Source organism: Mercurialis annua, linkage group LG5 (genome assembly GCF_937616625.2).
Source record: "Mercurialis annua linkage group LG5, ddMerAnnu1.2, whole genome shotgun sequence".
NCBI lineage: Eukaryota > Viridiplantae > Streptophyta > Magnoliopsida > Malpighiales > Euphorbiaceae > Mercurialis > Mercurialis annua.
This window is the reverse complement of record NC_065574.1, coordinates 10,749,910-10,762,717: the sequence shown is the minus strand read 5'-3', so window position 1 is coordinate 10,762,717 and position 12,808 is coordinate 10,749,910. Positions and strand designations below refer to the sequence as shown.

The window sequence follows — 12,808 nt, the reverse complement described above, 5'->3', positions numbered from 1 at the left end:
ACATGTTTATAGTGAATTTACAATAGAACTATCACTAGTATTTATAGTGAACCCTTTATATATAATTTAAGTGTTAATCTATTAAAAAATTAGACTTGTAATCCTGATAAGAAACCAAGTGCCAAACAAGAATTTAGTATCCGAATTCTAATAATAAACCAAATGGCAAATATGAGACATAACTCAACATCCATAATCTTTAGAAAGAGATGAATTTCATTTTGCTTTGGTTCCGAATGCACATCGTTACTTAATAGGATGTGCACTTAATTTAAATTCGAATTGAATCGCATTTTAAAAATTAAAATGAATCAATTTTATAAAAAAAAGTCTAAGTATTGTAAAATAAATCAAATTGAACTAATTAATTAAGTTCTATCTTTTATTCTATTTGAATAAAAAACAGACTGAAATATTTTACTTTCAAATCGATTCTAACAATTAAAAAAATTTGAAAAAGTTATAAGTATAAGCTAACTAAATTTATTTATTTGTTTTTATAATTTCGTTTTGTTTGATTTTTGTTCACTTCCACGGAGGAGGCGGAAGGGACGAGAGCAGAGCGGAAGGGGCGACAGACAGACAATAATCGTGTTTTTTGCTATTTCTTCCACCATTGTTTTTTTTTTTGGATAAATTCCACCATTGTTTTTTTTTAAATATTTTTTATTTCATCTTCTTTCTCCGATCACCAATTATTTTATTTCTTTCTCTCATTTCTCATTTTATTTTCTAGTTCCGCCACTGCATATGTACATATGAGAATAGTAAGCTCTTGGTCACTATATATATGCACTCAAGTCGACAGATATATACAAGTCAATGCAAATTAACTATAAATTTCTTTCTTTCCTGGAGCCACAAAGCAACACTAATTCTTCCTCAAAAAAAGAAAACAACACTGATTCAAAGAGAAGTGATGGGTATCCATTTGCCTAAATCGAAGCAGATCGTAAGACGAATTCGTCTTGCGTCTCCAGAGATTAATTCAAGTTGTGTTCCTAAAGGCCATTTTGCAGTTTATGTTGGAGAAACTGATGAAAAGAAGAGATATGCTGTGCCTATTTCATACTTGAAGAACACTTCTTTCAAAAAATTGCTGAGTGATGTTGAAGAACAGTTCGGGTTTAATCATCCTATGGGAGGCATCACAATTCCATGCAGTGAAGAAAATTTCTTTCAATTAATCACTTGTAATTTCTAGCGAAGGATGTAAACTAAAAGGGAGATGTACAGTTATATCAGATCAATGACTAAGCCACAAGCTTCTTTTTAACTAGAGGCCACAATTTACTGAAAAGATTTATGATAAGTTATGAAAATTGCATATTAATCTTTCTTTAAAAAATAGTTAGTAATAAGTATAAAAACAGTGAGTTTAACTGATGAAAATTTAGATTGATCTTCTCAAAAGAATATCATATTACTGCTAAAATAGGATTATATTTTCTCAAAAAATACTATAAGAAAATTTCTAATTTTTTTAGATGTGGGTTGAATTGGTATTAAGAAAAGGAAAAATTACGAAAATAACTAAATAAGGAAAATATTTGCAAAAACTAACTCCAAAAAGGCAAAATTTGAAAGTCATATTCTAAGGACTTTATGTTTTTACTCTTACGCTTTGCATTTTTACTCCACAGAGTTTCAAACGGTTTCTAAGACATATTTTGACAACTGCTTTTCAAAGACAGTTAATAAAAAGGTTTTTCAAATCAGAGGTGTTTAAAGACATTATCAATTGGCACAACAGCCGACGATTGGTTCTTTTAAATCCAAACTTTCGAAGAAGCAACAGGTTTCTCTGGAACAGAATCCTATTTTTTATTCATACGACATTCCCGGGCAAGATGACCTATGTTGGAACAAAAAGAACAAAGTGGGATATTAAACACACTAGATCGTTGAACTTATCTGTTATTACAGAAAGAGTATTAAACTTCATTTTGTTACAAAAAGGTCACTGAGTTATACCTTTTATTACAACGGGAGGTCACTACGGCGGATTCGGTCAAATTTTGTTACAAAATGGTCACTAAACTTTTCGTGAATAAGGTCACTGATTTATATTCCTATTTGTAATTTCGGCTTGCCACATAAGCAAAAACGGTGGGTTTTAGTGTCAAAACGGTGTGTTTTATATGGGTGACATGTCGTTGTAATAAAAAGTATAGTTTAGTGACATTTTTGTAGCAAAATGAAGTTTAGTGCCCTTTCTCTAATAACAAGTAAGTTTAGTGACTTGGAATGTTTAATATCCGAACAAAGTGAAGGGAGATTTTCATAAACCACTTCAATGAAAAAACTTTTACCTATGCGCTATATTAGAAGCTCTTTTGGTAGATTATTTGATAGGTTAATATCCACTAAAACTCTGGCATAATGCCCAAAAACTGCCACATTTGTTGCATGCTATCAACTCCAATGCCTTTTGCTATAGAAGCCAAAAAAATTGGATGCCAGTATTCCCATGATAACTTATAAAATCTTACCCACGTTTGAGCATTGGTGGATTTTTGATCAGAAGGATTGAAGTCGGGGGTCCAATGCTGAAGCCTAACAATTCTCGGCTTTAAAGAAATCGACCCTCTGCTCCAAACTGAGTTCTTTTCCAGACTTGAATTCAAAATCACATTATAGAAACCTTTCCTCAAAGATACCAATTTCCACGGTGTTGAAATCCCCCATAATTCAGTTAATTTCTTTTTAAGATCAATCAACTTCCATGGTGTTTCACCTTTGGCAAGAATGACTCTCGCAATTGGGGCATGCTGACATATTGAGATCTATTGATCATAAATCGTTTGATCAATCTTGATTGCTATGAAACCTCCCTTATTGGTAGGTAATGAATCTTCAATTGCAGGAATAGCGTGAGTGGGTTTTGACAAAGTGGAGGCATAGGATGGTACTGTAGAAGTACGCCGAGGAGTGAAAGAAAACATTTCTTTATGGCTTAGGATAGCCATTGAAAGAAACAAGAAGATCAAAGGACAAAGGTCACCAGAGAGAAGAAGCAAGACGGCGAACTAAAGAGACGGAAGGTTTTCGTCATTCTCCCAGAGTCAATCTTTTAATTAATCATTCGGCGATAAAGTTTCAAATATAATAGAAACCGCATCATGTGAGCCCAAACGTTTTGGTAAGTTGTATGGTAACTGTCGCAAATTAGTAGCTTCATTAGCAGCTTATGCTGATGCATACACTGTTAAATAGGATCTATCATAGACATATAATGTATTTATATCTTTGTTTTTTTACTATTAAATTACTTAAACAATTAACTAAAAACTAAATAAATAATTAAATAAAGCTATATATTTTATTTTTTTTATTAATAATTAGTAAATGATCATAAAATTTCAATTTAAATAAATAGTTAATTCAAAAATGAAAAATTAATTAGATAAATATAGATAAAATATGTATCTTTAATGTTTGAAACGATTTATACACAATATTTAAATAGTAAAATCCTACATTGCATCCTTTCTAAATTTGGAATTGCATAGTCCATTACAATTTTTCTCTATTGGAATCCTATGTGGTCTCCCGAAGCTGAAACTGCATGTCTACTCAGCGATATAGTATCACCCTCATTTGCGATTGTTTGCATGTCGTTTAAAACATTGCATCACACATTTTATTTTATTTTAAATTTGGTAACCCGTAGTCCATTTCTGTTTTCCTTAAATCTAAAACAATGTATCACTCTTTTTTCAAAAAAAATTAGCACTACCGATGCGAAAAAACCATCAATGAAATGGCGTCATTTTCTATCAAAAAAAAAAAACAAATACGTCCTTTAACTAGCAAAAATGAAAGTCGTTTCTGACAATGTTAAATGTCTCGTATTTTTCAATTCTAACGGTGTTAAGAAAATAATAGAGCAAGGAGTTCTGCTGATGTATTAACTAAAGTGGTTTCTGCGGCGAATTGGAAACTTAAGGACTTCGATGATAGAGAGTTAAAAGATCAAGGACGACATGCATAAATAAACCTTCAAAATGTAATTTAAAGGGTCAGGGAAAACTATAATGCCTCACATCTCCATTTCCCTATGAAATTATAATTGAGCTAGAAAATTGAATTGGTCTCAACTGAAACAATTACCATAAGTGGCAATGTGGCTGTGGTACTACTGCCCGACGTGTTCTTCTAGTGACCCCATGCAGCTTCTACTATGATTATGGTGCCTATGCGTTGTGTTTGTTCGCAGTAACCACGATTTTCACCACAGAGAATCCGACCCGTTTTTCAATCAAATTTAAGAGTTTAAAACATAACATATACACTACTTCTAGGTAGCATGGACACTTCATTCAATCAATGCGTCTCGTTTTGAAAATGTTTCGAACATTTGACGTTTCGGATAGGAAACTTAATTTTTTACATAAAAGACCTTATAAGAACACCGTTTCTGGTATCCGTGTCCACACGTCTCGTTGTTCCGTGTTCGTGTCCGTGCTACTCAACTTAGAATTTAAAGCATGATTCGAATAAAAAGATTCTTTTTCAGAAAAAGATTACCTGAATTCATTCTTAAGTTACAAATTAAAGTTGGAACGGAAATTATGCTTGACATATTTAAGTAGGAGGAATCTTTCACGCTCTTGTTTTCAACAATAGCTTTTACTCAATCCATTTAGCATATCTTTGTGAATATCGGTGGCACTAATAAAAACGAATACTATAAACATTTTAACATGTTTTTTTTTGTTTTTTATTTTTGCCTTGTGGCGCCATAAGAACCATATAAAGTGATCAAGGCCGTTGTGTCGTACTCGTATATCATTATACCAAATTCCACGAACAAGTTGCATGGCGATGTACGCATGCATGGCATATGTGCACGAACGTGATCTAAATAGTAGTGTATTCTGATTTGTATTCAAGTATATACTGATATAAGCATCTTCAATATTCCAAGTTTGGCCATTTATTTTACTTGCAAAATTCTTTTTGGTGGTAGGCCAATATGATCTTCAAATTGCATATAACACAATCATGTGATTCCTTGCAAATATATATACATACAATATATAGAGACGAGATGAACATCTTCACTATTCAGGCTTTACGATTCAATTCCATCATATAAATTCTCAACAACATTTTGAAGATGGGAATTCGTTTGCGAAAAATTGTTAGTGCTAAGCAAATTTTGCAACGAATTCTCTTATCACAGAGAAATCGTGATGTGCCTAAAGGTCACTTTGTTGTTTATGTTGGAGAAACTCAAAAGAAGCGGTTCATCGTTCCAATAGTATACTTGAAGCACACCTCGTTTCAGAATTTGCTTAGTCAAGCAGAAGAAGAGTTTGGATTTTGTCATCATACGGGCAGTCTAACGATCCCTTGTAGTGAAGAACAATTTATTAATGTTATTTTTAGTTTATAAATGCATTCGAATAATCATTTAGGTACTAGGAAATTGTTACTCTCAGACTAATTATACCTACAACATGTTGGATTCAGAAATGAAAAAAGAAATGAAATATATGTATGTAGCTTTTAATGTCTCTGTATTAACATTATATGTTTTTAATTTCCGAATTAACAAGTTGTGATGTTTATGAAAGATAACATGTGAAAATTGGTAGCATGTTTAGTTTAATGATATTGTGATGGAATAAAAACATATTAATTTAATGGTATGAAATATAGTAGGGCAACACTCATGTGAAGTTTATATACGGTGTCTTATTAGGCAAGTTGAACAGCAAAAGCTTCAAGAAGTTGTCGATGTCTTATCAAGAAAGTTGATCTACAATTAGTGTGTTAAATATATCTAGTACAGTTTTTAGCTACATATGAAGTTCCAAGAATTGGTGTGCAGGAAATGAGCTCGTTTTCTGTTACATTTGTGACGGAAAAAATCCGTCATAATTTGTGGTGGAAATGTTCCGTCACAAATATTTTTTGACGGAAAATTTCTAAAAATATTTAAAGTAAACTGAGGTGGAGTTAGTTGTGAGAAGCAGCAAGTGAGATGAGGAGTAGCAGTAGCAGTGTTACACACACATATTATGTGTGCGCTCTTGTATCAGCAGCGGCAACAACAAGTAGCTGCTAGCATGCAATAATCTTGTTAGATGAGTCTATGGCTCATTCCTATTCATATATTCTCTCATTTAACTCTTGTGTTTCTTATATAAGATTTCAATCACATATGATATCATGAGATTTTCGTCACACTTATATCTAGACCTGTTGTGGGTTGGGCTTGGGCGGGCTTGACTTTTTTAAAAGCAAGCCCGTTCCGAGCTCAGATCGGATATCAAACATACTACTCAAGTCCGGCTCTAACGCATTATTTTTACGGGTTCGGGCGGAATTAAGACGGGCCTATATTTTTTTACAATATTAAAAGCTCAAGTCCGCTTATAATATGTCGCGCTTTTTTCGAGCTCGGGCTCAGAACAGATTTAAGATCAAAAATCGTTATCTAAGCCCGGCTCAAGGCGAACGGGCATGGACGAGCCAAGCGGGTACCCAGGCTCAACAAAATTAATGAAAAATGGGACGACAATTTTGTCACACTGGCACACTTTTCATTATGTTCAACTTGTAAGTGTGCGCATTTGACAATTTTAAGCTTGTTGTCATGTAATAAGTATTTTAAAAATCAAACTGGTGGCTGAACCGGTAAACCAACCGGTCCCGGCACAACCAATCAATAAAATTTTGGAAAAACAAAAAAATTAAAATCGGCGATAAATTTTACATGTCTAGCGATTAATTTTTCCGTCGCTAATTCTCTTTATCCGGTTTGACAGCGGTCTAACCGGTTCAATATTCGTCCGGTTCAAACTGATTCAATCGAATTTCCGGTTTTTTGAGGTTTTTAACCGGACCATTGGCTGGATTTCGTTCTGACCGTCCAGTCTGGTTTGACTTTTAAAACACTTACAAAACTCACATCTACTAATGATGAGTGTATCGCCTCTTTGGCCAAATTCATTCGTTTGAACTTCTAAAATTATATTTTTATTACTCTTTAATAAATTTTATTATTTCTTTATTAATTCTAGGGTTTTGTTTATATGGAGTCAACATTTTATTAGTTAAAATTTCATAAAGAATGTATTTTTGAATCAAAATAAGCTATTAAAATGTATAAATTGACATGCTTAATTAAGAACTAATGACTTTAGTATATGTTGGTGACTGAAGGCTGATGGTCAATGCCTTCACGAGACCATAAACATCCCCCAACATGTATCATGGAAATATGTGTAGCCGTTGAAATATGCATAATCTAATCCACTCATATTACTTCTTTATTAGCTGAATCTTTCCTTTAAACTGAATTTCTTAGCACAATGGTAGGCCAAAAAGAATTACACGCTGAAGACAAAACCATGTGGTTTATATGTAATATGTACTTATATAGGGACCACATTGCAATGTCATTTAATCTTCAAAAGTTTTTGCCTTATATAAATATATGTATGTATTTACAATGTATAACCACTCATCTCAAATAAGTAAAATTTCTTCTCTACTTCCTCTCAAACTAAATCAATAAAATACCATCATCAGAAGAAAATTGAAAATGGGTATTCGTTTGCCAAGGATCATGAATGCAAAGCAAATTGTAAAGAAAATGATGTTAACTCAAGAAACTGCTGATGTTCCTAAAGGCCATTTTGCTGTTTATGTTGGAGAAACCGAAAAGAAGCGGTTTGCTGTTCCGTTATCGTGCTTGAAGCATCCTTCGTTTCAGAAATTGCTTAGTCAATCGGAAGAAGAATTCGGGTATAATCATCCTATGGGCGGGCTTACACTTCCATGCAGTGAACAAGTTTTCAGTGATCTTATTTTCAGTTTGTAGATCTTACAACAATTAAACTAACGAAGGGTAGAAGATTGTAGGGGAATAGGACTTTAACATGTTCAGATGTGTACCAGTTTTGAAATGAGATGAGAAAGTAATTTATATCACTAATCTAACCTAAAACAATTCTTCCTCATAAAATAAAAAAATCAGTCTTCTTTTGTCATGAAATTTATTTTGCCCAAATTCAAGTGTAAATAATTTAATAATTTTTTTATACAATCTATACATTATGAGATTTCATTGCTATTGATGCTTAACTCAATTATTTTATAATCTGTTCTTATTAGTTCTTAATTATGACAAAAAGTGATAAAATTAATTTTAGGATTAATATTATAAAAATTCACTTACTTTACATGTTTTCTTATTTTAATCACGTCGTTTAAAAAGTCATCATTTTTATGCACGAACTACCAATTTTTTTCAAATCTATACATCGGTCAAAAATCCGGCGGAAATTGTTGACGTGTCACTATCTAGTCCGTTATGGCATGTCACTATCCGCCTGCCACTACCACATGAGTCACTTTCAGCAACACCGAACAAGTGTTGCCGTATATACAAAAACTGTTGCCGTAGGTCTATTGCAACGCTTTTCAATCGGCTACATTTGCGGCCACTGCAATAGGTTTTGATAGCTATTGCAACAATTTTTTTATACTATTGTAATGCAAATAAAAGCGCTGCAAATTATAACAAAAGCAACGGTTTCAAACATCTACTGTAACAGTTTTGTAATGCGTTTTAGGCAACATTTATTTTTTTAAGGCAACGATTTGTATAGAACTTTAGGCAACATTTATTTTTATAAGGCAACGATTTTTATAATATTATGGGCAACATTTATTTTTGTAAGGCAACAATTTGATAGTACTTTAGGCAACACTTATATACACTGATGCAATGGTTTGGCTAAACTTGAAGTAACAGTTTATATAGAAAACGCAACAGTTTATATTTAAAGAACAAGAATTAAAAGCGGAAACTATTATTTGCTAAATTTAAAAATAGAAAACATTCGCTAAAAATGGATAACACAAAGACGGAAAATATTCATAAAATTCAAAGTGTAAAAATATTCCATCCATTACATCACAAAAAGAAAATGTATTCATCAAACATAACGATTATACCACAAAACATAACTAGTACTTAACTAGAGGAGCTCTCAATCAAAATTGAGCCCACATAAGTCACTTTTTACTGGAATTTTTAACGGTGTAAGAATTTGAAAAAAATTGGTAGTTCGTGTATGAAAATGACGATTTGTAAACGGTATATGATTAAAATGAGAAAATGTGTAAAGTTGGTAAATTTTTATAACATTAACCCTTAATTTTTAGAGTCGCTGAGCTTTTAAATTATTTTATTTTTATAACTAAAATTTAATTTAATTTCAGCATGAATTTTTTAACCAATTTCACTTTGATACATTTCATTTTTCTATCATTTAGTCGACAAAATCATTCTGTTGAAATCATATTAAAATTGATCAGTTATAAAAAGAAAATTAAATTAAATTAAATATGGTAGCAACACTCATGTAAAGTAAGTTGATAAACTAACGTTGCAAGGGTCGGTTCCTGAAAAGTATCGACCTAAGATCACATATTCAATCCTTCCACAAGGGCTGAAACTTTTCCTCTCTAATAATAATAAAAAAAAAATTAGCTACAGAAATGAGCATAATTGTTTAAACATATCAAATTCAGTTTTTAAACTATTGGAAACATCTACTTATGAAGTAAAGCCTTAATTATATCTTATTGTTTTGTGTTGACATAATATATGTATAATAATCAGGGTCTTAGTTTCAATTTGATATTAAACAAAATGCAACAACTTAATCTGGGTTTGTTTAAGGTGCAGCGCTGAATCGGTGTGGCGCTAGATGATAAATCCAATAAGACAAAAATATGACCTTTTATTTCTTTAGGTTCATAACGCAGCGGAATTTTAAATTTTTTATCTAAAACCCAAACCAAAATCCATGTAATTCGAATAAATAGATTAACAACAGAATTAATACTTACTTGTATGTCAAATTCAACAGCAATATAGAAAGGAAGGAGGTGGTTCACTTTGGTGATACCTGACCTCGGATCAGAAACGCCTCCAAAATAATGTGTCCTCTACAAGTATCCATACATACAGACCTTAGCCAAAACTAATGCTTGTGTGCTAGCACTATTGCTTCACAAGCAATTTCGAATTTTAGTGATTTAGTGAGTAATGAATTTTGTGATCCTCAAACCAATTCCTTAATGTGTATTTATAGTCATACAACAACACTAGGGTTTGAGACAAATTCGTATTTAAATCTCATTGCAACTCTTACAAGTTTATATTTATCAAAAACTCTTTTTTTGATATAAGTGGCCTCTAGCAAAACATTATGACTACCCAAATTATACGAATATCGACAATCCGATTTAACCATTTACATTAATATTTTAATCCTTTTGTCTCTCGATATCCAGATTGAATATAAGGCATAGTCCTGTCATCCTTATAGTATTCAATCATTAGTTTCCTGATTTTAAGTAGACTGAAAATGATAACCCCTTATCAATTCATTTAGCATGGCCATACATTTCCTTAAGTCTATCATCTTCAAGGGTCCCACAGATATCTTTCTCAAATAAATGAGGGATAAATTCCTTTTCAGTCACTCACATTTCTCACATAGTTACTTTCATATCCAATGACAATATATTCCATTATCCTGTTAAAGATAATGTAAGACTGTATCAAAATATGAAATAACTATGTAGAAATCCATGATGATTTCAAGGTCAAATGATTATACTAATAGAACTGTAATGAGAATTACTTATGACAGTGATCTATGTAGTATTCTCATAGTGCGTCATCCAGTGCCTTAGTTTTCAAATAACACCTATGATTTGACTTAATATCTCATATACATGATTAGTAAAACATAATCATCAGTCAACATCATACTAGTCTCAATGTTCTATTAAGACTAGGGATAGATGGAATATAATTCTTTTATAAAACCTAAGGGTTCTATTATCAAGTCACATACTTGATGACTTTAAAAAGAATTAACCATTCAAGTATTTTGATCATTAATATAAAATTATAAAAACTGACAATCAATAAATAACAAAATGAGAAAGTCAAAACATGGTCAAACATAATTGACCTAGTGCATATCACTAACATTTTCAAGTTGTAAAATATTTATCACTGTACCCACATAAAAGATAAAAGTGCTACACCTTCACTTGCTTCTTTTTTTATTTGTATAGCACATATATGTCTTTTTTTTCTTTTCTCATTAATAAATAATTAATTAAAATTATTTTTAATACCAAATTAGTGAATATGAGATAATTAAATATATATAAATTTAATAAGATAAAATAATACATAATATGGATCAAACAAATTATAAATTAATAAATAATTTTTATTTAATTAAAAATTAAAATATAATATTATTAATTTTATATTTAAATTATTTTATTAAAATTTAATATAAATAAATCTAAAAATTTCGTCTCATTTCCAGGTTGAATCAGGATTGGCTGTCTTCTTTAAAATTGTAGGTATTCGAGTTACCTTTCCATGAACATTTAAATCAATGAAATCCGAAGTCGGGGGAACGAGTTATGAATATATATAGATTTCACCATGATATACACATGCAGCAGCTTCAAGGCATCTTTCGTCGATGTTTTAGATTAAATCCGGATTGGATGTCTCATGAAAGTCGTAGGTATTTGAGTTACCTTTCTAGGGACATTTGGATCGATGAAATCCGATGTCGGAAAAACGATTTACGAATTAAATACTCGGACTAGATAAATACAGATTTCATAAAACTGCACACATGTAGCAGCTTCAAGGGCACTTTTGTCCCTTTTTTCGGGTTGAATCCGGACCGGACGTCTTCATGAAAGTTGTCGTTATTCGAGATAGCTTTCCATGGACGTCTGAATCAGTTAAATCCGACGTCAGAAAAGTGAGTTATGATAAAAAAAATACTCAGACTGGTTTTCAAAAACATATTTCTATCCCCTTTTTATCGCTTGAATAGCTACCGATTATTAAAAAGTGAACTTCAAAATAATAGATTTCAATTAAATTGAATAACATGAAAAAATCGGAAGTGTGTTGAATTATTCGAATAAAATAGATTATTATAAATTAATAAAAAGGATGTATATTTAAATTCAAATTTAAAATAATTGAACATATATATTTTACTGAAATAAATTATAAATAATAATAAACAATGTCCATAATATTTAGTCAATGGGGACAAGAAGATAAAGTAAACATATAAATCCCCTCCCTATGGAGTTTTGAATACAATTCGTGAGCACTTATAAACATTTTTATCACAAAAATATGTTGTTATTTGGTGAGGAGTCACCATACAGTAGCTTCAAGGTTAATTTCGTCCTTATTTGAGGATGAATCCGAATTTGATGTCTCCATGAAAACGTTAGGTATTCGAGTTAGTTTTTTAGGGCCGTTCGAATCAGTTAAATCGGTGGTCGAGAAAAAGAGTTATGGCATGTATAGCCGGGATGGTTTTAGAAGATGCTTCTACCTTTTTCAAAAAAAGGTGGATATATATGGATATAGGCATGTGTAAAATTTCAATCTACGAGATAGCCTTATAGATAGTGCGTAGATTTGACCATGTCTCCATACATGCAGCATATTTAAGGGAGATTTTGTCCCTTTTAGAGAATTAATCCGGTTCGATCTGGTCCAACCCGGTCCAACCAAAAGATTCGGGTTTTTACCTTTTCAGATCGAACCATTGACCGGTTCGCAGTTCAACCAGTCCGACCGGCCGGTCTTGTCCGGTTTTTAAAACACTGCTTAAAAGTAATTTAAATTCTTTATTAATTTAATTAAATCTAAATAAATTTTAAACATATACAACTAATATACGTTAGACATGGAGAACGTTTCTGAATTTGT

At 31.6% G+C, this 12,808-nt stretch overlaps 3 protein-coding genes across 3 annotated transcripts; all 3 read left to right on the top strand.

Annotated features, from left to right (window-relative positions):
• The first annotated feature begins 682 nt into the window (after window positions 1-682).
• Window positions 683-1,276, top strand: LOC130015500 (auxin-responsive protein SAUR15-like). The gene has a single exon (XM_056105787.1). The coding sequence runs from the start codon at window positions 791-793 to the stop codon at window positions 1,202-1,204; it is 414 nt and encodes a 137-aa protein (XP_055961762.1). The 5' UTR covers window positions 683-790; the 3' UTR covers window positions 1,205-1,276.
• Window positions 1,277-5,032: 3,756 nt separating this feature from the next.
• On the top strand, window positions 5,033-5,610 carry LOC130015504 (auxin-responsive protein SAUR21-like). Its single transcript, XM_056105792.1, has one exon. It carries the CDS (start codon window positions 5,123-5,125, stop codon window positions 5,399-5,401), a length of 279 nt encoding a protein of 92 aa, XP_055961767.1. The 5' UTR covers window positions 5,033-5,122; the 3' UTR covers window positions 5,402-5,610.
• A 1,898-nt stretch (window positions 5,611-7,508) lies between these two features.
• Window positions 7,509-7,932, top strand: LOC126682243 (auxin-induced protein 15A-like). Its single transcript, XM_050377846.2, has one exon. It carries the CDS (start codon window positions 7,559-7,561, stop codon window positions 7,835-7,837), a length of 279 nt encoding a protein of 92 aa, XP_050233803.1. The 5' UTR covers window positions 7,509-7,558; the 3' UTR covers window positions 7,838-7,932.
• The last annotated feature ends 4,876 nt before the right edge of the window (window positions 7,933-12,808 follow it).